This window comes from Primulina tabacum, chromosome 4 (genome assembly GCF_025594145.1).
Source record: "Primulina tabacum isolate GXHZ01 chromosome 4, ASM2559414v2, whole genome shotgun sequence".
Taxonomy (NCBI): Eukaryota; Viridiplantae; Streptophyta; class Magnoliopsida; order Lamiales; family Gesneriaceae; genus Primulina; species Primulina tabacum.
The window spans coordinates 2107169-2134556 of record NC_134553.1 but is presented as its reverse complement, the minus strand read 5'-3'; the positions used below and the strand labels follow the sequence as shown (position 1 = coordinate 2134556).

At 36.8% G+C, this 27388-nt stretch overlaps 1 protein-coding gene across 6 annotated transcripts in view; it reads right to left on the bottom strand.

Moving 5' to 3' along the window:
• Nucleotides 1-27388, bottom strand: part of LOC142542314 (serine/threonine-protein kinase ATM) — a 57932-nt gene that overhangs the window by 11817 nt on the left and 18727 nt on the right. For 3 of the 6 annotated variants that reach the window (XM_075648893.1, XM_075648894.1, XM_075648895.1), the window contains 26 exons: nucleotides 26923-27064; nucleotides 26684-26824; nucleotides 26438-26536; nucleotides 26278-26324; nucleotides 25766-25949; nucleotides 25453-25665; nucleotides 20448-20519; nucleotides 13159-13228; nucleotides 12424-12541; nucleotides 12176-12299; nucleotides 11049-11189; nucleotides 8677-8787; nucleotides 7931-7978; nucleotides 7724-7828; nucleotides 7492-7578; nucleotides 6105-6419; nucleotides 5896-6008; nucleotides 3282-3348; nucleotides 3132-3206; nucleotides 2847-2966; nucleotides 2335-2499; nucleotides 2164-2262; nucleotides 1508-1656; nucleotides 480-681; nucleotides 297-341; nucleotides 104-187 (listed from right to left, as the gene is read on the bottom strand). In XM_075648893.1, coding sequence (XP_075505008.1) covers nucleotides 104-187; nucleotides 297-341; nucleotides 480-681; nucleotides 1508-1656; nucleotides 2164-2262; nucleotides 2335-2499; nucleotides 2847-2966; nucleotides 3132-3206; nucleotides 3282-3348; nucleotides 5896-6008; nucleotides 6105-6419; nucleotides 7492-7578; nucleotides 7724-7828; nucleotides 7931-7978; nucleotides 8677-8787; nucleotides 11049-11189; nucleotides 12176-12299; nucleotides 12424-12541; nucleotides 13159-13228; nucleotides 20448-20519; nucleotides 25453-25665; nucleotides 25766-25949; nucleotides 26278-26324; nucleotides 26438-26536; nucleotides 26684-26824; nucleotides 26923-27064 — 3136 coding nt within the window. The remainder of the gene's footprint in view (nucleotides 1-103; nucleotides 188-296; nucleotides 342-479; nucleotides 682-1507; nucleotides 1657-2163; nucleotides 2263-2334; nucleotides 2500-2846; nucleotides 2967-3131; nucleotides 3207-3281; nucleotides 3349-5895; nucleotides 6009-6104; nucleotides 6420-7491; nucleotides 7579-7723; nucleotides 7829-7930; nucleotides 7979-8676; nucleotides 8788-11048; nucleotides 11190-12175; nucleotides 12300-12423; nucleotides 12542-13158; nucleotides 13229-20447; nucleotides 20520-25452; nucleotides 25666-25765; nucleotides 25950-26277; nucleotides 26325-26437; nucleotides 26537-26683; nucleotides 26825-26922; nucleotides 27065-27388) is intronic. The other 3 variants (XM_075648896.1, XM_075648897.1, XM_075648898.1) reach the window with 3 other exon arrangements.

Here is a 27388-nt window from a genome sequence, read left to right as displayed (position 1 = left end):
AGCTACTGAATTTTCACCCATCAATTGCATAATAACAATGTGAAAGGGGTCAACTCATACAAATAATGCCAATTCCAGCAAAACTGTCCACCCTTGATCATACCTGCAATTTTTCCGCCTCCCCTTTGTCCATTGAAAGTTGCTTTTGTAGCTCTTGTATTTTTAATGAGTAATCAATCTTATCACCCTAAAATTCACATCGTCAAACATCTCTAATTAATAATTCCCCTCACAATTAATTGACAGTGGCAGCTGCAAGTGACCTATCTTAGGAATATACAAGCATAGGGACTCACTTTTGACGTCTTCAAACGCTTAAGAAGTGCTTCTAGCTCCTTTGTCTGCATCTCAACAAGGCAACAACACATTTACAATTGAAATCACCAATGAGCAAAATAAACCCCTTCCTCCAACCTTCAGCACCCTCTAGTAAAATTTTGTACATTTTCTTTGCCTATCTTGTTATATATGGAGCATACCTTGTGTTTCCGTAAACGGATTGCTACGTGCCATTCATTGGAGTTAAGTCTCTCTTCGTGACTACGAAAAAGAGCATCTGCATAGTGTGCGAGATTAAAATGCATTTGGCTCCTTTTTTCTGCTGACAACTTTTCAGTGGTAATGTGATTTCCAGCTAGAACAATAGCATGTTTCAGGTACTTCTCCAATATAGTCCTCGAGCTGCAGCACGACCACAGACCATGATGAAAGTTACAAAATAAAAAAATTTAGATGCATACTAACTGTTAATATATCCGAAGATCAATTTGTGTATCCAATAATTGAAACATTAATTGTAGCTAGTTCACGAATTTCAGTAATCCATGTCTCAAATTGAAAGTTCTGTTAAACTTAGAACTTGAACCAATCCGAACCAAATCAAACTAATGGTTTGAAATGGTTTTTAGTCACGGTTTAGATCAGTTTAAAATTAACCAAATTGAAAAAATTGGGTTGGTTGAAGTTTTGATTAAATATGAAAATTACCAACTTTTATGATTGAAAACAGCACAAGAAATTCATCCAAATTGTATCAGACAGAGATTATTACCAAGTATGATTACATTCACCAGCGTGAAATATACAAAGTTAATTAATCATCCTCTAATGATGGGCAGAATAAGAAAAACTTGGAAATGTAAACAGCAAACTTACTATCAAAACAATTAAAAAGAGATTCATTAAATTTTTTTTTTCATTTCTACAGCTGCTAAATTTTTAAGAAAAAAATCTATGAAACTAGTATTATATATAAAAATAGGCTAATGTGACTTGCACTCCAATTTGTATTAGTATTATATATAAAAATAGGCTAATGTGACTTGCACTCCAATTTGTATTACTCCTGCTCTATTTTACACACAAAAATAAAAATGATTTCATTTATAAAGTGGGATACATATAGCATCAATGTTAGAAATAACAGTATATTCAGAAGGACCAAATGTGTATATGAACAATAATTAAAGAACCTGTAGGGTAAGGAATAGAATGATGGATAACTCACTTGCTTGATCGAGTTTCTGCCAGCCACTTTCCAACTAAGCGAAAGACATCTGCTGCGTCCTTCAATTGACGATTTTGTGAAATATGATCAGCAAGATTGATTGCCATTTCGTGCTGACCTTGGGCACGAAGGAGCTTAGCTTCTTCAAGCTTTTCATCAGAAGTTCATGAATGTTAGAGAGAGAGAGAGAGAGAGAGAGAGAGAGAGAGAACGGAATCTTGCAACAGTGAATGATGAAATTCAGAAAATATAATGAATTTATTTTTTCATCCTAGCCATACGAAGGCCCAACAAATGAATACGAAGGTGCATTTACAAGAGTGAAGTGAACACAATCGGCAGATGGATTTCACATTCCATGAGATATGGACTATCAAAGAGAAACGCATACCCTTCCAAGCCAGCACACATTGAGTACTCTTGTCCAATTCAGAGAAAATAAACTTAAATTAATAAAAGTATCCCGAGCCCTATAGATGAAATAGAAAAAACGAGAATCCAAATACAGGGAACAAAGTATTTTGGGACAAGAGGTGTTTGGACCAAATTAATATTGATTGTACAAATGCGTAATTGGTGATACAAGGGCCAAAAAAGGCTGAGAGCCAGGAAAATTTTACACAAGTGGAGCACAAAAGACGAATTTTAACACGTACCCTTCCAAGCCAGTACAAGTTAGAATACTCTTCTCCCAAACCTGAGCAAAGATATTTAAATTCATGCAAGGCTGCCGCAGCCTGAGAAGTCCTACAGCCCTACAGATGAGCAACCAAAAATTCATCTTAGCAAGGTCAGCTCTGGCATATTACCAACTTTTAAAAGAATACCTTTCGAAGAATTGATGCCGATTCCAAGAGATGATGTGCAGTACTGTCACTGGAATTTAAAACCTGAAGCAAGACTCTTCTGAATGCTATGAAAGGTTCCAACATATTCATGTGTAACTCCGCTTGCTTGAAAATACGGATCCATATCTTATGCAGCGTCTGCAACTACAATTTTCGGATTTAAACCCAAGGGTGAGTGAATGAATATACTTGATAATCAAATATAAGGGTGTACAATGCTATTAGACATTGAACCTGACTCATGATCAAACGAACATAACTAGGATTGGTTCAGGGGTTTCAATCAAAAATTATATATGTACAGCATCATCATCATGAAATATAGATGCTAAGTTCTTAATATATATATATATATAGATGCTAAGTAAAATCCAAGATGTTATCAATCACATAGACGTTTCCTTATTTTGGATACAAAATGTGACAAATACTTGATATATGATGGTAATGCAAGCAATGCATTTACTGAGGACGAGAATTCAACAAGATACCTGATCCATGGAGGGGACAACAGGTTCAGATAACAGTTTCTGTCTCTCAGAAGATGAATCAAATTTTTCACAGGATGAATTCCAACGCAAATCCCAAGCCATTCCAAGATGATAAAAAATCTGGGAGGCATTTCGTGTAGAAATCATCAAGCAATTAATAGACCATAGAAATACTTGTTTTATCATCTTAAGAAAGACCTCTATTTCCCAAAAAGGACATCCATGAGATTACCTACACTTGTAAACACATCCAGAAAAAAAATGGCTGCTTGGAACTTTACATACCTGAAGTTTCACTAATGTCGAGTAGATATATTCGGTACTCTCCTTGCTTGCATGGAAAATGGACATCAGAAGATCCTGATAAAGTTCTTAGTTATTCTAACAGGTTTTAGCACCCCAAAAATTATCAGGGAGTACTGCATGCAAACCAACCTGCTTCGTGTTCCTTAACGTTGTATAGAATTCATCATAGTCACCTTCTTGTAGTGCTCTCAAACAACTGTGTTGGAGCAAAAAGAACCGCATCATTTAATTGTCGACAGGATTCCAAATTCAAGCAATGTTTATCGTACTGATAGCCTAAGATAGGTTTTATGTACGTAATGATGAAATTGAAAATAACAATTCCAACAAATATAAGAACAAGATCATCAAAAGATAAGTTCTATCGGAGTCAAATTATGCATAAGTTGCAAATTAAAAGAAATTGACTAGAGGAATTTCTTAGACACAACAGAGCAATAGAATAATGGCAAATGGAAAGAAAGTACATAATGTACGCATTAAAACCCAACTTTGGAACTTGCATCCATTCACCATCAAACCTTGATAGTATGTGGTGCATAAGAATTATACTTAGTTGGAATATAGAACATCATACTCAGTTGGCGGACAAGCATTGTGCTCCAATGGATAGTATATAATGAATGACATTTAGATCCAGTAACCACTTTCTAGCAAGCTACTAATGATCTAGACCATTTCTTGACTCATAAGATTATATGAAAGCATTTTGTGTGCAAATTTTCCAGGGATTAATGTCCAGTTTTAACGTGAGCATGATCCTAGCTTTCAAGCAACCTAAAAGAATCAAACTTGTGCATTAGAAGCAATTTTTTGGGCTGCACAAGAAAGACGATATCAAGACCAAGAACAAGTTATTGAGTCATTTTAAGTTGGTCGACAAGGCGAAGGATTTGAACGAAGTAAGAGGATTAGTGGTGCGAAGGAGAAACTTAGAAATTTCGCATATCCAATTTGCGGATGATACGTTGTTTTTGGTACAAACAGAAAGGCATGTGATTGCATTAGTGAAAATAATCAAATTATTCGGGCTTAAATCGGGTTTGAAGATTAATTTTGAAAAAAGTGTTGTGTTGGGGATTAATTTCGAGGATGAGGCAGTGGTTGGTTTGGCACAAGCAATTGGGTACAAAAAAGATGATTGGCCAATTAAGTATCTTGGGGTACCGTTGGGAGGTAGGCTTACGACTTTCGAGTTTTGGGAACCGGTCCTATCCAAAATGGCAAAAAAAATTTCGAGTTGGAAGAAGGCGTTCCTATCAAGAGGGGGGCGACTGACTTTGATAAAATCGGTGTTAAGCGCAATGCCTTCTTACTACATGTCTTTGTTTAGAGTGCCAACTCAGGTGGCCAAAAAGATGGAAAAATTGATGCGGGATTTTTTGTGGCATGGAGCGGACGGGGACAAGCATTGTCATGTTGTTGGATGGAGTAGGTTTGTAAACCAAAGGACAGGGGAGGGCTGAGTTTGGGGAATATTTGTTTGAGAAACAAAACTTTACTAGGGAAATGGTGGTGGAGAAGTACAAGGGAAAGGGAGACGTTGTGGAAAAATGTTGTAAAAAGCATCTGTGGTCTGCAAGAGAATGGGTGGGATTTGGGATTGGCCAGGAATGAGACGTTCAGAAGCCCTTGGAAATACATTTCCCGTTCTTACCCGGCATTTCATCTTTTGAGTGGGACGGTTTTGAGAGAGGGAAATTTCATTCGGTTTTGGGAGGATGTTTGGGGCGGAGGGGGTACTTTGTTCAAAGACCGATTTCCTTCTTTGTTTAGGATTTGTACCGAGATTAATAAACATATTCGTAGCTTTTTAGAGGTTGTCGATGTAGGAGTCGGTCAATCTTATCGATGGGATGTGCGTTTTAGAAGATCTTTTAATGATATCGAGCTGAGGGAGTTTGCTACTTTACTGGGAGTCTTAGATACAGTCAGGTTAGAGTTGGGTTCGGAGGATTTCAGGGTTTGGTTGGGGGATTTTACGAGTTTGTTCACAGTCCAATCTTTCTACGATTCTTTCTTTCCGTTAATGTTACGATCATATCTGGAAAGTATCTATCCCGCAAAAGGTGCAAATTTTCTCGTGGATTGTGGCTTTGGGGAAACTCCCTACCTCAGACTCGGTGCAAAGAAGATGGCCAACTTGTGCTTTAAGTCCTCAATGGTGCACGTTATGTCAAAACCACGACGAGAATCAGGATCATTTACTGGTACATTGCTCTTTTTCAAGAGGAATATGGACAAAGGTGATGCAAGAGCTGAGATTTTATTGGATCTTTCCGAGAAGGACAAGAGATATGTTCATTATTGAGCCTGGAATTCCAGCAAGGAGAAGAGTAAAGAGATTCTGATATCTGATCGTTCACTTCACTGTCTGGACAATCTGGCTCGAGAGAAATAACAGAATATTCAACGACTCGTCGGCCTCCGTCGATGAAGTATGGGAGATGCTCAAATTCAGGGTTGCAACGTCGACAACGAAGATCACAGAGTTCAATCATCTTTCTATTTCAGATGTTCTTAGGGATTTGAAGTTTGTATTGTCTAGACGATAGTGTATTAGTTTCTTTGAACTCGCGGATTGCTCATCCGCTTTTAATGTAAAACGACCATTATTATTATATAAAAGTATTGTTTCCTATAAAAAAAATTAAGAGTAAATTAAAGTTTCAAAAATTTTTAAATGTTAAAATTAAAATTGAATCAACCAAATTCTCACTAAATTTCAAATCCAAGGAAGTACCCATGCAAATTTTCATTGAAATGATGTCCACCAGGTTGATGAGCAACAGGTGCAGCACCACAAGAATACAATGAACAAAAATCCCAATTTCCTGCACGCCAAGCAGCTTCATACTGCATAACAAGAAAAAATCAAAGCCATTGAACAAACTACCACTCAGGATGTAGAATAAAAGATGGGGTAGATTATCAGTTTTCATCTATTTAAACCTGAAGCTCAGCAAATTCTAGATCGTGTTGTAACCGACCCCTCTGAGTAGTCAGCCCTTGACAATATACATCCAACACATGAGTACAGCCAATTTGCTGTAAAGACCGAACTAAACCTTTATAAGGTTTCTTGTGTGTCGTATCATGTTCAGTTTGAGAGAAAATTGCATGAGCTGGCTGCTGAGAATTCCCAGAAGAAGGGTACGTGGAGCCATTAATTTGTGGCATTAGCTCAAAGCGTGCTTGTAAATCCAAGTATTCAAGCGCCTTACTCCAATTTCCCTCATGTTGAAAAGTTGTTATCTGAGAGCTGAGCTGCAAAAACAAAAGGTGAAGAATACTGACACGGCCGAACAGCAAGCTAGGGAATATGGAAGCTATCAGTGTTCTCTTTTGCCAGATAAGAGGGCAAGGAGATTTCTTATTTTCACACTAGAGACATGGGTTCAGCAGTTGTTTAAGAAAATAAATCGACAATAAATTAACTTTAAACAATTCGTTGATTTTAATCATTTAATCATACAAGTATGACTCCAAATTGAAGGGTTACTTTTAAGGGAGGTTATTGCCGTAAATTCTCTTGGTGTATCCACAAGAGAGAGGCTTCTGAGGCACTCATGTTGATATTTATTCTCCCTCTCAAGATTGATTTGCATGGCTATCTCATTGCAATCACATCCTAGAAAAGTTGCAGAGTAGTTCCATGACACTAAGATAAATTCGCTAAAACATCTAGGTATTGTCTCATTACAAAGGCATATTCTGAGAAGATATACAAGGTTATGATACTATAGACTAACATCGGAAAGTGCAGTGAATAGATTTCCTCAAAAATATCATATTGAGGTGGCAGCTATTATTTTAACCAGACAAATGATGAGGTAACAAAGGAAAGATTCTCCAGGGAACTTCGTGTGGAGGCTACTATCAGAAGAAATAGTTCTAATGTCCTCTTCATGAACCTTCTCATCCGAATTTTATATCGCTTATTCAAAGACCTAATATTCTAGGCTAAATTCTACATCAAGAATCCGAAAATCATATACGAAACCATTCCCGTGAATGTTCCTTCCATCACAACAAAAATGAGATCCCTGATACGTATGATGAAGTCGTGATATCAAAAAATCCTCAATAACTTGGGATTCTAATTATAAATCTTTTAAGGGGATATTGAAACCTATTGGTGAATAAGAAATTTATATAGGCAAAAGTTTCTTGGTGTTCAAATAATTCTTAATCATTTTACCATTCCTTTGCATCCAATTTCAATTTTATCAAACCTTTTGAAAAGTTTATCTTGTCCATGTAACATTTTCGTTTTGGTAAACCAAGACAGCTAGTCATTAATTCACAAAGCAATAACATTTATATATTTTCAACAAACCTTGTGAGATTGAATAATCCCATAGAGGCTGTCAGGCTCATTGATTTGAGTTACCGCAGATGCTAGTATTTCAATGTGGGATTGCAGCTAACAGTCAAACAAAAAAGTAGGTTTTTTCCTGTGAGGTATACACATTATGCAGAGTGAAACAAGAAAATAACTAATGGTATCAAGTTCAAGAGGAACTATTTTGGACTCGGCAATAAATTTTGTGAGGTAAAAGTGAACAAACCATTTCACGAGGAGAAAAATCAGGGCTGCCCAATGTGAGGCTATTGAAGTGTTCCTCACACCAGTACTCAACATAAAGAACAGCACTAAAGTAAGAGCCACATTTCTGCAAGCATAATAAGTCAAACAAAAGAGAATACGGAGATTATCAGGAATGGTACTCAAAAACAAAGAGAGGCTCGAGAGAAGAGTTTGGAATTGTACTCACAATAGCTGATTTTGCTGCCATAAGATAATCGACAGAAAGCCAATAGACCTGGACATAGATAAAATTGTAAGAAAACGAACTTAGAGGCCAGTTTTAGCCGGATGGAGGGACTCATGCGAATTAGGTGGAAATAAATGGAGTAAAAAATTCTTGTTTAGTAGTTAAGTACACGTCACTAAACATGAATCTTAGAAAAGAATTTAAACAGGACTAAACAAATTAAGCAAAAAAAAAAAAACTCCGGCAGTGGCAATCTTTCCTAGAGAAGTGGGAGAATCGTTTGATCTACAGTTCGGAAAAAATCCAGGATGAGTTTATTTGTCAATCTTTCTCGGCAATGAAGGTGAATGAAGAAATATTTGATAGTAAAAACCAGCACCAAAGAAAATATTTAATGGTGAACCAATCTCCTACTGATTATTTACGCTCCAGAACTCGAGCATCTGCATCTTTAGGGATCACAAGAGTTGAAAATAATATTTTTACGCAAATAATGCAAGAAGTCAATCACGGATTTGTTAACTTCAATGTCACCCACATATGCATGCGGACAATGAATGATAATAACATAAAATATTTAGCAGAAGAAATGACATGGAAATTGAACAGATTTTTTTTGAAACAGATTTTGCAGTGACATAAATTGTGGTTCATTAGCAGATTAACATTATCTGATCGTAACAAGTTTACTTGAAGGAAATGCCATGTACATTCAACAAATTTAAACTGTAATTAGAAATGTTAACCTTTTCCCAACATAATGCTGATACTGATAGTCTACAGGATGTTGTCTGCTGATCCTTCATCTTTGCTGATGCAACACGTGACTTTGACCCATAACTAGGGCTCTTAGTTTGCTGTTGAAATCACAAATCAAGTGAAATAAGTTTTGAGAAAGTTAATGTCACACAAATCATGCTGCAAAGAACATGTCGGATGATTGAAGGTCAAATGGTCTTTTTACAGATCAAATTCAGCTTTATTTTAACAGCAGTAAAAAACTCTGGAAGTGGTTGCCTAAATTCGAGAAAAAGAAATTAGAAAAATAACCATAACGGTAGGTTGATAAAATCAGATAGAATCATAGTTATTAAGGGCGCAGTAAAGCTATAGGATACCCTGGAGCCTGAAACGCAAGGCGAAGCGCACGCTTTACTTACTTCGGTAAATCGGTAAAGCGTATTTGGCATAGATTTTTAATTTCAATATATAAAAAGAGATTTATTACATAAATCTATAATATTACATAAATTAAATCTTTTTCGCAAAGATTGCAAACATTATAAAACAAAATTCTCATAACCAGAAAAAACTTTAATCATCTCAAATTCAGTAGTAAGTCAGTCATTAATTCATAATATATTAAAAAAACTTCAAGTATCTAAATCATCAAATTCCTCTTCATCTTCCTCAACTATATCATCACCATCTTCTTCTTCCAAAACCATAAAGAGTCATGAGTGTAGAAAATTAGAGTAAAAGTTTACATAAAAGATTACAGTATCATCTAAATCATCAAATTCTTCTTCTTTCTCTATCATCATCATAAAAGGAAGATGACAGTAAAAGTTTGCATAGAGGACTTCTGTCAGCCCACTTCTTTAAAGCGCACGCTTCTGCGTCTCTGGGATGCCTCGAGCCTAGGCAAAAGCGCACGCTTTAAGCGCGTTTGTTTCAAGTGTTACGCCTGGCTAGGCCTGTCGCCTAGATGCAGTCAGGCGCACGCTTTTAATAACTATGGATAGAACACGTAATGTCAGTCAATAGTTACAGATGTACTTTTGTTCCAAGGGCCATTTCTTAGGCAACTTCAAGCCTTAGAATTGTAATTTACAGCTTATGTTATCCAATCACGTGTCAGTCACATATAATAACACTAAAAAAGCTATGTTGCATGGATAAGCTTAAAAATATAAAACGCGATACGGCTAGGATACGACTAATAAATTTAGAACTAAAATTTAAGACATTGGGGATTTAAGAAGAAAAGGCAAAACAAAACTGGCCAAATGATGATCGATGAGAGGCAAACCACTCATACCAGAACCGATTAGTTGTGCCTTAGGACTTATATGCCCAATTCCTTTTAAATGTTTTTTTTAAATCAGTTCTAAAAAATTCAGTTGTTTCATTTTAACTTTTAATTATTTGCAATTTTGCCAAAACGTATCCGGAAAATGTATCTCGGCATGGCGTATCCTCGCCGTGTACAAGACGTCTCCGATTGGTCAGACCTACAAACAGTAAACGATACGGATTTTTCTGTATCCGACACGCGTATTGGCGTGTTGTATATGATCCATATATGATATTTCAAAATACTACATAGCTAAAATGGAACCCAATAAAAGCAGTTTGAATGAGAGAACAAGAAATGTTTCATCAATTCAAAATAGAATGAGCGATACAAGCCATTCCCCAAAGACAAGGGGCACAAGCCTATAAAATTCTATGTCAGATATGTGTGACAGAAAAAATCTCCTCAACACTCGTGTGATTATTTTAAAGCTTTTGAAACCATCACCATGACACATGAAGAGGGGCATCCGACGAGCTCAATTTAATTACATTTACAAAAGTGGACTCTGAAATTATGTCAACCATATTTAGGAAATGAAGACTACAACCAGCACCAAAATGGTGAGTTTAAATGGAGGGCAATGGCATATTTGTAAGTCAGTTTACAAACTAAATTTTCCCTACCACGTTCTTTTAACAAATATAGTTTTATTGTAACATTTTCCTACCACGTTCTTTTAACAAAAAACGTTGTTTCATACTTGTTATGAATGCCTATCCTACCCCACTGCTACATTTTCATCACATTAAGGGGGAATAGGGCCAATGACCATGGTCAAATAAGATTTTAAAAAATGATCTTTTTCATCAAGGGCATTGTCCCAAAGGTGGAGTCACAAGTATTTGATCAGAAGGTGGCAATTTATTTTTAAATTCAAATTTGACTAGGGTCATGAACCCAAATGCCCCCATTTAGCAAGCAGACAAATATTTATTTTCCTTGATGTTTCAGTCAGCTGAAATACCATATCTTTAGAATGTAATGCTACTATTTTTATCACATTAATCCAATCATAAATCAATATGCTAGCACCTTTACCTTCGAGCTTTCCTGCTTTTGAGGAACAACAGAAGACTTTCTTTCCGTTACATGACACAGTCGAAGCTCATTTAGAGCATGCAAGAATATCTGAATTGATTTGATCGAGGCATTGGACTCGATAAATATATTTTCCTGCACCTGTATACAATGAGAGAACTTACAAATCAACAAAGATCTTCCTCTCATAGATCTTAATAAAACTATGAATAACCTTTAAACTGAACAAATTTTATCTTCGTATGCAAATTACTGAACAAATTTATCATGATATGCCGATATAATTTCCAATTACAAGAATAAACAAGCAATCTCAATTCAAATTTCAAAACAAACAACAATGCACAACTAGCAAAGCAAGCAACTAGGTCAATGTATATCAGTCAGTAATGCAGGAAGTGCCTTACTCTCAGAGGTCATATTGATCCACCAACCAGAGATGATGAAATAACAAGACGATCAATCAGTCAATTCTTTGATACACTGGCCAAATATTTAAAATGCTCATGCAATTTCTACTACTCTGAATCTGGAAACCAAAACACGCAAGATACTTCACACTGGATGGGTTGATTTCAAATACATCCATTTCCATTCCAAAAGCACCAACAATTCTGAACTTCGTTTTAACATACCAAGACATTCTTGAGAGTATAAAGGAAATTAAGACAACTCTTCTCGAAATCAAATTACACAAAATATGCTCCCCGTTTATGTTTCCAATGCCAAGGCTAATCATTTTTTACATTCAGTATCAAGCTCCTAGAGACTCAAACTTACCTTTATGGGGTTTGATACTTATTAGCCTCTCACATGATCCGCTCTTTTCAATTATTTTAGTTGAAATGACAAGTAAAAAAGACACAGCATAAAAAATACTAGAGAACTTGGGAAAGAAAGGTACGCATGGCAACTAAAATAAAAAACGCAAGTGGGAAAATGATGCGTTTAAGAAACCTTTATGCTACAAGGAACAATCATGCCTTTTGTGGACACCTTCCCACAATAAAGCAAGCAGGAAAGAAATCTAGTGAATGTATTTTTCTCAAACACCGTTTGTATTAAGTTGTTGAGAACAAATGATACCATGATGTAAAGACCGGTGTACATAAAACAGAGTAAGTAACCTTCAAAGAGATTAGTTTGCAAAGATCCACATCTAAATCCATTCTCCCAGCAACATTGACGATGACATATGGGAACAGAAATTCTGCAACTTCTGATTTAACCAGCACAATGTCTTGACATAATCTGAAGCAACCAGTAATATAGATCAGCCGCATGATTGATTTACGAAAACTTCCAATGGAAAAAATAGTAACGCAGGAATTGAGCAGCTATCTCAAATACTAGTAGACAAATACTAGTAGAAAACCTTAGAATGACATCGTTGCAATAACCTATCACTGCATATACAAGTGGACAGATCCATGCTTCAAATGTTTTATCCAAAGTTGTCCACACATTTGAATCCTCGATAGAAATTGATTCAGCTGAAAAATTAGGAAATAAAGTCAGGATGTAAGTAACTAAGAGAATATCTGTGTTGCCTGTCTAAGTGTGTGCATGCCTTCACTAAATTTCTTCGAGGTCATTCGAATTTCAGTTCATACATGAAAAGGTTCAACACATGCTTCAGCTATAAAAAATTGTTAAGACTACTTTTTATTAGTCGAATTGGTGGTCACATTTACTCTATTGCTAGTTGTTCCCACTCACCAGTGTCATCATGAGATGTACACAGAAAAGGTATTGCCTTCCCAGCAGGCATAAATACAGACCTAGACAATCGGGGATCCATGCCACTTCCATATTCATTGCTATCGCTAAGGTTTCCTCTCTTTATCAGTTTATGTTCTGTGAAATTTATATGGACCCAGGAAACTCCTAAATTTCCACCAGAAGTTTGTTACAAAGTTTCTGTAATGAATATATTTAAAAAAAAACGAGTACAGCTGTTTAAAAGTATCACCCAGCAGCAAGATTTGCTTAATGTGCTAGCATATAGATGAAGGAAAAACACATGCCACATTGCCACTAGTGATATTTTTGAAGGAGAAATCTCACGGATGAAAATATGAGCTAACGATCTTTCTCGGTAACAAATTACCTGTCAACTTTCTTTGTAGATTAGAAATAAGTCTCTGCACAAGCTCCAAATTAACACCTTTTGAGTGGACCTAGAATGATTATATAAATTGGAAAACATAATTAAATCTATTTATCACAAAAAGTGCACAAACAGCGAAATTGTTAAGTTTAGACGTATTGCGGTGGCAGCACGTGTCTACAACATTTGGAATGCACGCAATCGAGCTATTTTTTAAGAAGAAATGCCATGTCCCAAGGATATCATTACGAAAATCAAGATCCTTACCCTTTGATGTTCGCCAATTCATATGGATATAGGCTCTCCGCTCTTGATTATATTAATTATTTTTTCTTATGATGTGTGTGAATATGATCATCTTTGCTTGTAGGTATGCCCCGTGTAGTTGGTGATGGTATCGTTGGTTCTATTGGTTCAATATTTGCTATCTTATCGGGATGCACAGTGTATATATACAAAACAATTTTTTTAACTTATTTTAATGGATGTTATTCATTAAAAAAAAGAGAAACTTGAACATTTGTCGATGACCATTGCAAAAAAATATGAAGTATTCTTTATACTGAATCAAAAGTCAAGCCCACTTTAGCAGCTACAAAATATTTAGCATGACATAATGATACATATTTAAAGCAACAAGATGAAATATCTCCAAGCCAAACCCAACGACAATTGCTTTTGCACTTCATAAGTTTGCGATTGATATAACTAATAAAAACAATATATTATATGAAAGAAAGTCTTTCATTTAATATCTTAAAGTGAGAGAATTTTTTGAAAATGCTCTCCCCCCAATTTCTCCTTCGTTCAACCGAGAGCCCTTACTGTTCCATCATCTCATTAAATCCCTGAATCCTGCTGGCCGTTTCGTTCACCATCTTCAGGCGACGGTCGCCGACCGTCGGCGACTCTTTCATTCCGAGTCTTAGCTTTTGAAAATGCTACTTTCCTCAAATTATCGCTACCTTTGCGAGCTCAGATCCGACCACCGCCCACCATCTCTGGTCACCCCTGTTCAACCTTGATATCCGATTGCCTTCTCCGACTAATTTCCGGTCACCAAATACTTTCACCGTTAAATTCTGAAAAACGTAGGTTTCCTTTCCTCTTACTGTTTTTTCGTAACTCTCTCTCATTTCAATCCAGACATACCCTTTTGATATATCCGGTCATTTTATCATCTTTCCGATTTTCAGTAGTCATTTTCATTTCCTTTTCTTCCTTAATCTATTCTGAGCAAGAAGAATAGAATAGCGACAATAAAGATGAATCGTGGGTTAGCCAGGGATCAACTCAAAAAACAAGCTGTGAGATTAAAATCGAACATAAGTTGTTTTTAATGAGTATGGGTAGAAGGGGTAATACAGTGCTCGTGATCGAGAGAACCAGAAATGCAAGCTATGTGCTGGAATTGGACTTCGACAGTTTATATTGGATTTTGGCAAGACTGTGGGAATACATCAACAAACCACTTTCATGTTCGAAATAGATTCAGAGGTAGAGAAGCGGTCGTATCTGTGCAGAAAGTTGCGAATGGACGAGGAAGCTATCTAGAATTATCTAAGTTTGTTTGGAGGGGGAAGACGCAGCGTATCATCATACCAAGCGGAAGATTTTATTCAGGCTGGAAATGGATGGCACATAATATGTCCAAACTCATGGTAGTACGAAAGAATAATGTACCGCGCATTAGAGTCGGAAGAGAGCATATAGAACAAGCTCAAAAGCGTCATAAGTTTAGTTCGACTCACAATAACAAAGGGATTCCAGAGGTTGCCACTCTTGAACAATTACCAGCATGTTTGGCTAAGGATTGGAGCAAATCTCTCATCATTACAAGGGAATGTGTTAACATATCATGGGATTTGGTTCGTACTACCCTTGGGAAGGCAGTCCAGAGGAAGATCGAATTGTTTCCGTTCCAAGCCAACAAAGCAGTTTGGTGGCCACATAATGAGGAGGATGCATCCTTCTATTTGAGATTGAAAAAATGTTTTCTGGAAAATAAAGTTACCTTGTCATTTGAAAAATGGAATCAACAGATCAATATCGAAGAAGAAACTTTTGAATGCTGCAACAGCTGGGTTCGATTATTGGGGTTACCTTGGGATCTATGGTCCACAAATCTTTTCAAGGAAATTGGTGATCAGTGTGGAGGTTTACTGAACATTAGTCAGGACACCATTCTACTCAAAGATTTATCAGCAGCAAAAATCAAAGTAGTGGGTATTGAAGGCGGGTTCATCAACAGAAATTTAAGGATTCAAACCCAAAGAGGCCCTATGGTTATTCGAATTATAGTGGATTCCGTCGATTTAGCAGCGTATGATAATTATGAAAAAAGATCTTATGCTCAAGTGATGGTTAATGGAGCTAGAGTACTACCAGGATGGGGTAGTTTGAAAGGACCCAAAGGAACAGAAGCGAGTGTTGTTCAAGATCAGAAGGTTGAAACTCCGAAGATGGACAGTAAACAAAATGCCAAAGAAATTCAAGATGCAGGAATGTTAGACAATTCTGAGTTCGAAATTGTATCTCCGAACCATGGTATCGAGGGAAGCAAATCAAGATTCTTAAAAAGATAAAGCCAAAAGCTGTGAATGAATTTCAGACAGGGACGATTGAGTCTCTGAAGAATACTCCCAAAGAAAGGGAGTTTGAGCATGTCTACAGTAGGAAAAAACTCAAGGCACAGAATGTAATCACTCATGGGCGACAGGGAGAAGATTCAAAGATTCCATTCATCGAAGATGACATTGATATTACAGATGGGGATTAAGGAAACTGGGAGAAAAATTTAAATCCAGCATTATCAGAAGAAGGTTGTGAATCCAGTGCAGACGAAAGCCTTATTTCTGATCATTCGACATTGCAATTCACGGATTTTGATGATTTGGGGGTCTTTTTCGAAGAGTCTCCGAGTAAGGTTGGCAATCTACCCAATAATTCTTATCCTAATCAATCCTCTATCCATTCTCTTTCTTCTTCAGGTACGAAAGTGGGGTTGGTGGGAGGGGTGGAGAAATTAGGAGGGGTGGGAATTACACCTTCTGTAGATAAGTTGGGTAACTCCGGAAATAATTCAGTAGGGCAACAATATGAGAAGGTTGAAGGAATGACAACAGTGGGCTTCGGGATGCAGGATTTTATAAGTATAGTTGAAAATGATTGCCTGACAGCTATGGGTGTTGAGAAGGTAGAATTCTTGAAAATCAGCGAAGGAAGGAAGGATGTTGGAGAGTGATGTTCCATGTGCAGAGTAAGTTCAAGGGCAGATGCAGTGAATCGATGAGAGTTGTTTCATGGAATATTAGGGGGAGTTGTTTAGCTTCACGTAGGGGATTGATACGTGTTGTTCTTGTAAAAGAAAAACCAGATTTAATAGTATTGCAGGAATTAAAAAGAGAGGTGGTGGATCGAAGATTTATTGCAAGTTCATGGAAATCGAGGTTTGTGGAGTGGCTCATTTTACCTGCAATTGGCCGGTCAGGGGGAATTCTGATTATGTGGGATCCAAGGATCATTTCGGTTAAGGATAATTTGATTGGGGAATTCTCGGTTTCAATTCATATTCAGAAGGACACTAACATCGATTGGTGGTTTACAGCGGTATACGGTCCTTGTCAACCTAGATTAAGATCTTATTTCTGGGATGAGCTGGCTGGATTGCAGGTTTTATGTGGAGATAGATGGTGCTTGGGAGGAGATTTCAATGTAGTCAGATCAATTACAGAGAAAATTAATAGTCATTCACATACAACAAGCATGTTCTGTTTTGATTCATTGATTCAAGAACTGGAGTTGATCGATCCACCCCTACTCAACGGAAAGTTCATGTGGTTGAATTTTAGGGAATCGCCCATTTGCTGCAGATTGGACAGATTCTTGTTCACGGTGGAGTGATCTGAAATTTATCCTTGTTATAGGCAATCAATCTTGCCACGTATTACCTCGGATCATTATCCAGTGGTCTTTGATTTGGTTAAAATTAAGTGGGGTCCGACTCCATTCAGATTCGAGAATGTGTGGTTGAAGCATTCAAGTTTCAAAAATTTGACGCAAGCGGCGTGGAACAATGTGGGTTTTCAAGGATGGGAGGGATATAGATTTATGATGAAACTAAAAGCTTTTAAGGGTGAAATCAAAAGATGGAATGAGGATGTGTTCGGGAAGGTGGAAATGGAAACAACAGAATTAATAAACAAAATCAGCAGATTGGACAAGTTAGAGAGTGAGGGTTGGGGATCGCAAGAAATTTTGAATGAAAGAAAAGAAACAAAATTGCTGCTGGAAAATTTGATATGTCGAAAGAATCAGATCAATAATCAGAAAAGCAAAATCAAATGGATTACAGAGGGGGATCAAAACACAATTTTTTCACTCAATTTTAACTCAAAGAAACAACAAAGCTATAATAGATAGACTGGAAAGAAATGATGGTTCAATTACGAGGGATGAGAATGAAATCATTTCTATTATTCTACAGTTTTATAGGGATTTGTACAGCTTGTCAAATGCGAGGTGTTGGGGTATTGAAGGGGTCGAATGGTGTCCAATCGATGATGAGTTGAGCAGAGAATTAGAAAAACCATTTCAAAAAATGAGATTAAAGCACGCTGTTTTTCAGTGCGACGGATGTAGAAGCCCGGGGGCCGACGGCTTTACGTTGGCCTTTTTCCAAGATTGCTGGGAAATAGTCAAACAAGATTTGATGAAGGTTTTTGAGGAATTCTTTCAACGAGGAATCATAAATGCAGCGACTAATGAAACATATATTTGCTTGATTCGAAAGAAATTGGAATCGAATAACGTTAAGGATTTCAGACCAATAAGCCTTATAACGAGTTTGTATAAGATTATAGCAAAGGTATTAACGGCGAGGCTTAAGATTGTGATAGCAGACACCATATCCGAATCTCAAAATGCTTTCATTGAAGGGAGACAGATTTTAGACTGCGGACTTATAGCGAATGAGTTGGTGGAAGAGGGGAGAATAAAGAAAAAAAGAGGATGGGTCTTGAAGGTGGATTTCGAAAAAGCATATGATAATGTGGATTGGGATTTCATGGATTTTGTTCTCATGAAAAAGGGGTTTGGAAGAAGATGGAGGTCTTGGATGAAAGGTTGTGTGTCAAATGTCTCATTTTCTATCTTGATCAATGGAAGACCGAGAGGTAAGTTCAGAGCTTTCAAAGGGCTAAGACAAGGTGATCCATTATCCCCGTTTTTGTTCAATTTGGTGGTGGATGTGTTGGGATATTAATTGATAAAGCGAAGGAAACAAATCTTATAAGGGGGATTGAAGTTGGTAGAGACAGGATAGAGATATCACACATTCAATTTGCCGATGACACACTTTTCTTTGTGCAAAATGAAGATCATATCAGATTCCTGGTCAAAGTGGTGCGATCGTTCTGTGACATGTCAGGCTTAAAAATCAATTGGGAAAAAAGTGCTTTGCTGGGTATACACCGTGATCAAGAAGAGGTTGATTTATTGGCACAACAACTGGGATGTTGTAGGGAGACTTGGCCTATCAAGTATTTGGGAATGCCTCTGGGTGGCAATCCGCTGCAACTTCTTTTTGGGCTCCCGTTGTGGCTAAGGTTTCGAAAAAGTTGGCAAACTGGAAGAAATCATTTCTGTCTAGAGGCGGTAGGCTGACATTGATTTTATCGGTTTTGAATTCTATTCCGATATATTATATGTCCTTATTTAAGGTCCCGAGAGGTATAGCGGAGTCAATGGATAAGATTTCTAGAAACTTTCTGTGGGACGGAGTGGATGGTGATGCTCATTGCCACTTGGTTGCGTGGGATAAGGTGTGTACACCGAAGGATAAAAGAGGAATGGGTGTTGGGAATATAATGTTGAGAAACAAGGCATTGATGGGAAAGTGGTGGTGGAGATATTTTGTGGAAGATGGGACACTGTGGAAGAGAATAATAGTGAGCAAATATGGGCTACAAAAAAACAAGTGGGATGCAGGGTCGGCATTAAACGTCACGTTCAGGTGCCCTTGGAAGTTTATTTCCCGAGTTTACCCAACTTTTAAACAGAGGGTTGTAATTAAGGTGAGAGGAGGTAACAAGGTTGGGTTTTGGGAGGATAGATGGTGGGGGGATTTTTCTTTTAAAGACCTATTTCCAGCTTTGTTTCAGCTTTCATCACTTCATAATCTGCCTATTTCATATTTTGCTCGTTTTGATAGTGTCACGTTTACTCTTTCTTGGGATTTTCATTTTAGAAGGAATGTCAGAGATGAGGAGATTGCTCAGCTGTCCGAGTTGTTAGGGGTTCTAGATTCAGTGAGATTGGTAGAAGGGGTAGATGATTTTCTTCGGTGGCAAGGGGACCCTTCGGGTATTTTCTCAGTAAGATCTTTCTACGATTCTTTCTTTCCACTTAATCGCTTTCCACTTTCTACTGTCTTCAGTGTTATTTGGAAAACTCCAGTCCCAAAAAAGATACAACTATTTTCTTGGATTGCATCCTTGGGTAAGCTACCTACCTCGGAGATGATTCAAAAAAGATGGCCAACAATTGCATTGTGTCCAAATTGGTGTGTCCTTTGTAGAAATGAAGCAGAGACTCAGGATCATATGCTCATTCACTGTCCATTCACATTCTCACTGTGGTCTAGAGCTTTGCAAGAACTTAGTTTGGTGTGGGTGATGCCGAAGTCAACAAATGATTTATTATGTACGGATTTGGGACAGTAAACTAGATCAAGGGGAAGATTTTTTTGGAATGTGGTTGTTCACTGCATATGTTGGACAACATGGCTTGAAAGAAACAGAAGAATTTTTTAAGACATCGAAGAAACTACGGAGAGTTGCTGGGAAAAAATAAAGATCAATATTGCGATGTGGATTGGCAATCATCATGATTTTAAGAACGTTTCAGTTTTAGATTTAGTGAGAAATTGGGAATATGTGTATCACTGAGACAATTTGATATTGTTTTTTCATGAAGAGAGTGGACCACTAGTCCACTTTGTAATCTTCTTATTCCATTATTAATAAATTATGTTTCTTAAAAAAAAAAGTCTTTCATTTAATAATACCGACAAAATATATAAAAAACTTCATTTGCTCAAAAGACATAATGCAATCATTCAGTCGTGACCACCAGAAAGATGCCAAACTATTTTTAGTTCAAATAAATCGACCTCCAAGACAATGAGACATTATTCGTAATCAGCAAAAGACAAAGTCATAGGAAAAAGAGCACATAAATCATAAATGTAAAGCATAAAATATAATGGAAAATCTTAAATACATTCTAACCTCAATAAGAGACCTCTCATAGGAATTCAGTTGCATCAAAGCCCGTTGACCATTTTCAGTTGAAAGAATACCCTGAGCAAATAACACTAAAATTCAAGTTCTGGACAAGTCCCTTAACAACTAGAAATCAAACAAACACAAAGCCTCAATGAACACAATCATATTGAGTTTATGAAAAAAGATTTATTTTTTTTAATAAGACACGATATTTTATTAAATACTTAAAGGCTTTTAATTAACATAAGTGGACTAGTGAACCACTCACGACAAAAAACTCAACAAGACTAATCATCTCAACAATACACAAAAGTCCAATCTCTCAATAAATCTCTTCACTGGTCTCTTCAATGTTGTCAAAAAGTCTTATATTCCTCTCAAAACACACTGACCAACATATGTCATGTACCACACCACTCTCCAAATAATTTTGACCTCTTGCCAAGTAGATGTCCAAGATCAGTAGCAAAAAAATCTTGTGATGATCTCGGCACCACCCAAACCAATCTCAATTCTTCAAAAGCTCTAGCCCACAAACCACTTGACGAGGAGTTTATGAAAAAAGATAAGTTCTGGAGGATAAACTCTTGATACATTCTGGAGAATAACTCTTATTTAATTGTATTCATCTGATTGTGGGATCGATCAATTCTCGTCATAGTTGTCAAGGCGCTAGGCGACGTCAAGGCGACGAGCCACTGCCTAGCGCCCGAACGCCTAGGCGACAAAAGGCGATCGCCTAGCCACGAGGCGATAATATAGAGAGAATGTATTATATATTTATGTTCTACTAAAAATCAACTATTAATAATAATGAACTATATGAAAACCTAAATATATAAAGCTTCAAGTAACAAAAAACAAAAATATCTCAATATTGTCGATAAATCAACACATTCAAATCTTAATTCTTATGCTAGACAATTTAATTTTTCCAAAACAATCTAGACTCAGATCAATCACTTTCTAATTCAATCATTTCATCCACATCATCATCCTCCACATTTTCATCAATGTCTGAATAATCATCTTTCAACACATCATCATCAAACTCTCCCTCGTCAGTAAATTCTTCATCTACATCCATTGGTGATTGTAGAGCATGAGTAGTTTGGCTTGTCATCCGACCTCTTCGTCCTCCCCTACCTTTGCCTCTAGAAGTTGAAGCTCCCTTATAAATAGGGTTCGAGGTCCGTTGTTGTCTAGTATGTCTGGTTTCTTCTTCTACTCCAGCAGCCTCTGTTACAACGTTCCATGTCAAAGTATCATCATCATCATCAAAAACAGGTTCCTCTCCAGCTTCGATCATTCCAATCAACCACTCATTATTACAATCATCAATATTCCTCAAAACTATGGGATCTCTTTTATCCTTCTTAGCCGCACGAGCCTTGAGTGTTTGATTGTACTTCACATATACCAAATCTCTTAGTTTCTTGTGATCGAGTCTATTCTTTTTCTTTGAATGTATCTGTGACACGAAACCATCATAAACTATAAATTAAAAAGAAAAGTGAAAGAAGTCATGTAATACCGTAATAGTATTTACTCACATGCTCAAATATGCTCCAATTCCTTTCACAAAGGAAATAAAATTTCAATACTTCACTTACCAGCTAAAACATAATTGTTGTCATTGTCTGTAATCACTTGCACGACATTTTTCTCTCCCACACGCTCTACAAATATATCAAGCAACTCATATAACAGGGTTCCAGTCTTGACATGGGCGGATGCATCCACAGATTCCAAGAACATTGTTCATTTGGGTGAATTAACCAAAAAGTTGATCAATGTTCTATGCTTCCTATCACCCATCAGACATAATTGAGCAACCATATTTCTCACATTCATCTCTGTTTTCTTTCAACAACTCATTTGTGTAGGCAATTTCTTTCTGTAAAAGTGGTACCCTCAATTCATGATAACTTGGTGGTTTCAAATTCGGCCCGTACTGACCTATGGCTTCAATCATTTCCTTGAAGCTATCTAAATGGGCAGCATTGAAAGAAATCGCAGCTTGATACATGAAACGAGCTATCTTTTGAACTGTTCGATCTCTAAGCTCTTTATCACAAGCATCGTTTATGTTTGTTTGCCTCAATTTCCCCCTTTTGGTTTTCTTCTTCGTGATAAAGATATCCATCAGCCCAGATGGCCCTTTAACACTGCCACTGCCACTGCCACTGCCACTTCCACTTCCAGTTCCAGTCTCGTGTATGGAAGTCAAAATTCTCTTTTTGCTTGGTTGTACATCTTCTTCATCGTCTTCATCTTCATCGATATCAAGAAAGCAAAAATCTTGCTTCATTCCACCGCAAGCTCTCAATGTTTGCTTCTTCTTTTCATTCATATAATTCAACAGCTCATCACGGACACTTTGAGGACACTCTTTGTATTTTCTGATATTTTTTGAATTCCCAGCAATATGTTGTTTGGCTCGAAAAATTCCTCCATTGGACGTGAAGCCACAAAACCTACACGTCACACTATTAGTATCATTTGGATTTTTCAAATAACAATGCTTCCAACCGGGGTCTCTCTTATTATCCCCATCTGGTTGTGTGTTTTCTGATTGAGGATGAGAAGCCATAATTAGATATCTGCTGCAGACAAGAACAACTCCAAGTTACTTGAAACAGAAGCCTGCGCAGAGAATAACTGGTCCAAGAGCCTTCAATCGGCAGAGAATAACAGGTCCAGGAAGCTTCAATCTTCAATCGGCAGACAGAGCATGGTGCGCAGAAGCTTCAATCGGCAGGGGTTGATAATAGAATACGTATCGACATGCAAAACTTGGCTATTTTTTAAAAATAAATTATTTATGGGCTGAAATTAGTTATGGGCTTATTTAGTTGGGCTTTGGGTCATTAAAAAATAAAGGAGATGGCTGCTTATGCGATGCGCACAGGCTGCTGCAAAGAGGCGATTTGCCTGGAACGCCCATCGCCTGGAGAAAGGCGGTTTCAAGGCGCTAAAGGCGCTCGCCCAGCCATGCACGTCGCCTGGTTGTCAACTAAGGCGCTGAAGCTCCGCCTAGCGCCTGAGGCGCGCCTAGGCATGATTCTTGTATGCTTCGATCATGTTAGGACCTTGATCAGTTTCGATAAAACATTATTAAAAAACATATTATGACCTCGATCAATTCTCATGAGAGAATCTGTAGACTATTCATTAATATCTCCAGCCAAATTATTTACAGATTCCTTGTGTAAATGCTGTAAAAAATCCTTATGCACTGCTATGTGCCCCCAAGGCTTCTTCTTCTTTCTCCAAAAGTACGACTTATCATCTTCAAAGAACCCAAGGACTCTCCTCTGTCACACAGTCATTACTCTGAACCCAAATCAAATCAACTGTTAGAACCTGTCAAGTAATCCTTCATCTCCTTCAATTATTCAGACTGAGCCTAACGATTCATTGACAAGCTACTAAGTCATGTACAAAACATCCTTTATTGAAATTTGTTTCTTATGAAAAGATTTCTTTTTTTATTGTTTTCACTTCAAAAGTGTCCAATGCAATTATGCAGAAAATCTAAAAAACGTATGTGAAGCTCTTAAAATTCCAAAGTTGAAAGATGCATTGCTTGAGGAGACAGCAGTAGGAGTGCAGTTGACACTAACAAGTGAAAACAACCTTTAATTGTAAATGGATTTTCACCATAAAACACGACTATGGCCGTTCATTGGAGAGATATGAGGAGTGACTTGTAGTCAAAGGTTTAACACAAACTCATGGTGTAGATCACTTTGAGACCTTTGCATCAATTGTAAAACTTACCACGGTGTTGGTCCTTTTGCTAATGGCAGCTAACTTGGATTGGCCTCTTCAACGACTTCATGTAAAGAATGTATTTCTTAATGGCGATCAAGAAGAAAAAGAAAACTAAAGCGTTCAAACTAGAAAAATCTCTATATAGGCTTATATAGTATCCGAGAGCTTCGTCTGAAAAATTCAGTCAGTCTGTAGAGTAGCACGGATATCAGCAAGGACAGACTTATTATACATAATGGCAAAATTCCAGTGTTAATTATATAAGTTAATGACATTATTTTTACATGAGACGTAAATGTAAAACTAAAAAGAACTTCGCAAATGCATTTAAAATTAAGGAATTGGGGGCATTGAGATACTTTCTGAGAATGGAAATTGCAAAACAAGAAATTGTTGTTTCTCAGTGTGAATACATATTAGATCTATTGAAGAGTTTTGGATGGTGGTCACGGAGCAAAGCTTTTGAGGAGTGTCCTTACCTAGTTTTGCTAGCAAATTGGACTAGATCTATCACTAACTGAAGATCTACCTCGGGATATAACACCTTTGTTTGGGTAATTCAGTGAGATGGTGGAATTAGGAGAGTGATCTCATTAGATGTAGTGCAAAGGCTGAATTCAATGTTACGGCCCAAAGAGTCTTTGAAGTTCGTTGGTTAAAAAGAGTCCTCGAAAAGTTCCAAAGAATAATAGAAAGCCTTTGAGATTATACCGTGCCAACAAAGCAGCAATAAGTACTGTCCATAACCCAATTCAACATGATAAGACAAAGCACAAAGATAGTCACTTTACAAAGGAGAAAAATGAAGTTGGAACTATATGCTTGTCATTCATGTCAACAACTCAACAAAGAACAGGTGGTTCGGCCAAAGAACTTACAAAGCCTACCTATAAACATTTGTGCATAATCAATGTCTATGCACCAACTTGACGGGTATTATCGTAAATTTTATATAAAAAAATTTAGCAGAAGTCCAGAATCTGAGTGAGTAGAATAAATTAAGATATGCAATTATGCATAATTATTTGTAACCTATTTTAGTTACTGTTTTCTTCATACATATTTGTTCATCTCTCGTCCTAGAAACTTCAATAGATATCTTTTCTATAATGAAATTTAAATCACAAGAAAAATGACATCATATACATCTAACTTCAAAACAAAGAATGAAGATAAGCACAACGCATGATTACAGCACAGTAAAAATCTAACAGCAGTCATATAGACTCACTCTTAGTGCTTGGGATGCCATGTCAATTATCTCAACAGAATCATCCATCAGATACTTCTTTAGAAGCCTCATAAGGACTAGAAGAGCTTCTTCCGATATGCCCGTATCTGCATGGATGTTAGTCTCTGCCATGCCAATAGCTATTCCAAACACAGGTACTGAATAATCACCAGGAAGATGGAATACAACACGATGAGGATCACCAATTCCAATCTGTAATCATAACTGAAGCATAATAAAAGGTACTCGAAAGCATATTTCATGAATTTGAGAAATGTTTCCTAAGAAGATCAAAATGCAAAGCTACGGTTACCTTGGATATGATATCAGAAACCATTGCACTAAGATCATTTGTGTTATCTAAGCTGCACAATGGAACAAGCTTCCAAGCAGCATGAAAAATTTCATTTTCCGAATGCCAATATGCATCTTTGAAATCATTTTGATCTCCAAGAAATATCCCACTTGACCCAATATTTTTATGCAATGCTTTCAGACTGCAAGAATAATTGATAAACAAGATTTTGTAACTATCTCTAGATAGAAGTAGTTAATTTCTCTCCTAAAGATCCTCTAATAGAGCAAAAGAACGATGCTAGCACTTTAGAAAATCTTAAACATGTAATTAAGGAAACAAACCAACTGCGCTCACTGTGACTAAGAAGTAGTGTCAATTATACTCTTCACTAAATTGTTTAAGCCAAAGAAATATTACATTTACAGAACAAAATAAGATGATGTGTTTATACCATATTTCACCATACTGTTTCAGCAGTAGAATATTATGAAACAAAAAAATGTGAACAGGGAGAGTAAAGGACATACCTGCAAAGAAGTAATCTTGGAGGGACATAGTGAGGCCTCTTTACAAACTGTAAAGATTAAAAACACTCTTATAACAAAGTAAGCTATGAATGAAGAACACAAACGGCTTGAACATAATGGTCCAGTGGCAATAAACATGAGGCAGGTAGCGCTTGCTTACATTCAGTAAGTGAACCCTCGGTGAGTAGGTTTGACGTATTTTCTGGTGGAAGTCTCGTATTTCATTAAATATATCGAATTCAGGGAATGCCACTAGTTCCTGATTGAAGATATTGACCAACAATAATGAGCAATTACAATTAAAAGCTGTGAAAGTGATTGTGGTAAAAGAAATAGTTTACAGCATTAAAATTTTACGAGTATATTCTGAAATCTATCATTTCAATCAAGGATACATAGATCATACTTTTATGTATTCAACCATAGATGAATCAGCACCAATGGTAAGTTGTTGGAGAAGTAATACAGCTCGGGATGATGTAGTTACGGATAGCTTCTTATTAGATCCACAAGGGACGCAACATGCGACCAACTCTGACACTAAAAACTATCAAGTGAAACAACTAAGTCAGCATATATCATAAAACATTATCAGCATAAATACAAAACATTAAATGAACAAAAGAGATTAAAATATGTTGTTGCCTGAAGCTGTTCACCAAGCACTCTGATAGTCTCCCCTGATGGGTAATCTCTTGATATATTGAGCAGTGTAGAAATTATACAACAACATTGATCAAGTAAACAGTCGCAACCAATGAATTGACCAATCAAATTGAGAAGGTAACTGTTCAGAAAAGTAACAGAAAATTAACACCAACCATTGCAAGATCACATGATATAAGAAGCCCCTTGAGAGTTCAACTAGGATCCAAATTAAAGTCAATTGTACCCTCTCACTCTATTCTAAAGAAACTCCTCCAAATATATAAAACAACTCTTTTACAAGTGAAGAATATCATACTTAAGACCATATAACACACTGAAAATAGCAATCAACAGAGCTAAGTTATAAACGACCATTAAGACTTCATTAATCTTAAAATTGTATTCAGAAAAATATGATAAAATGTTCTTTGTGTCGACAAACATATCATGGTATAATACGACT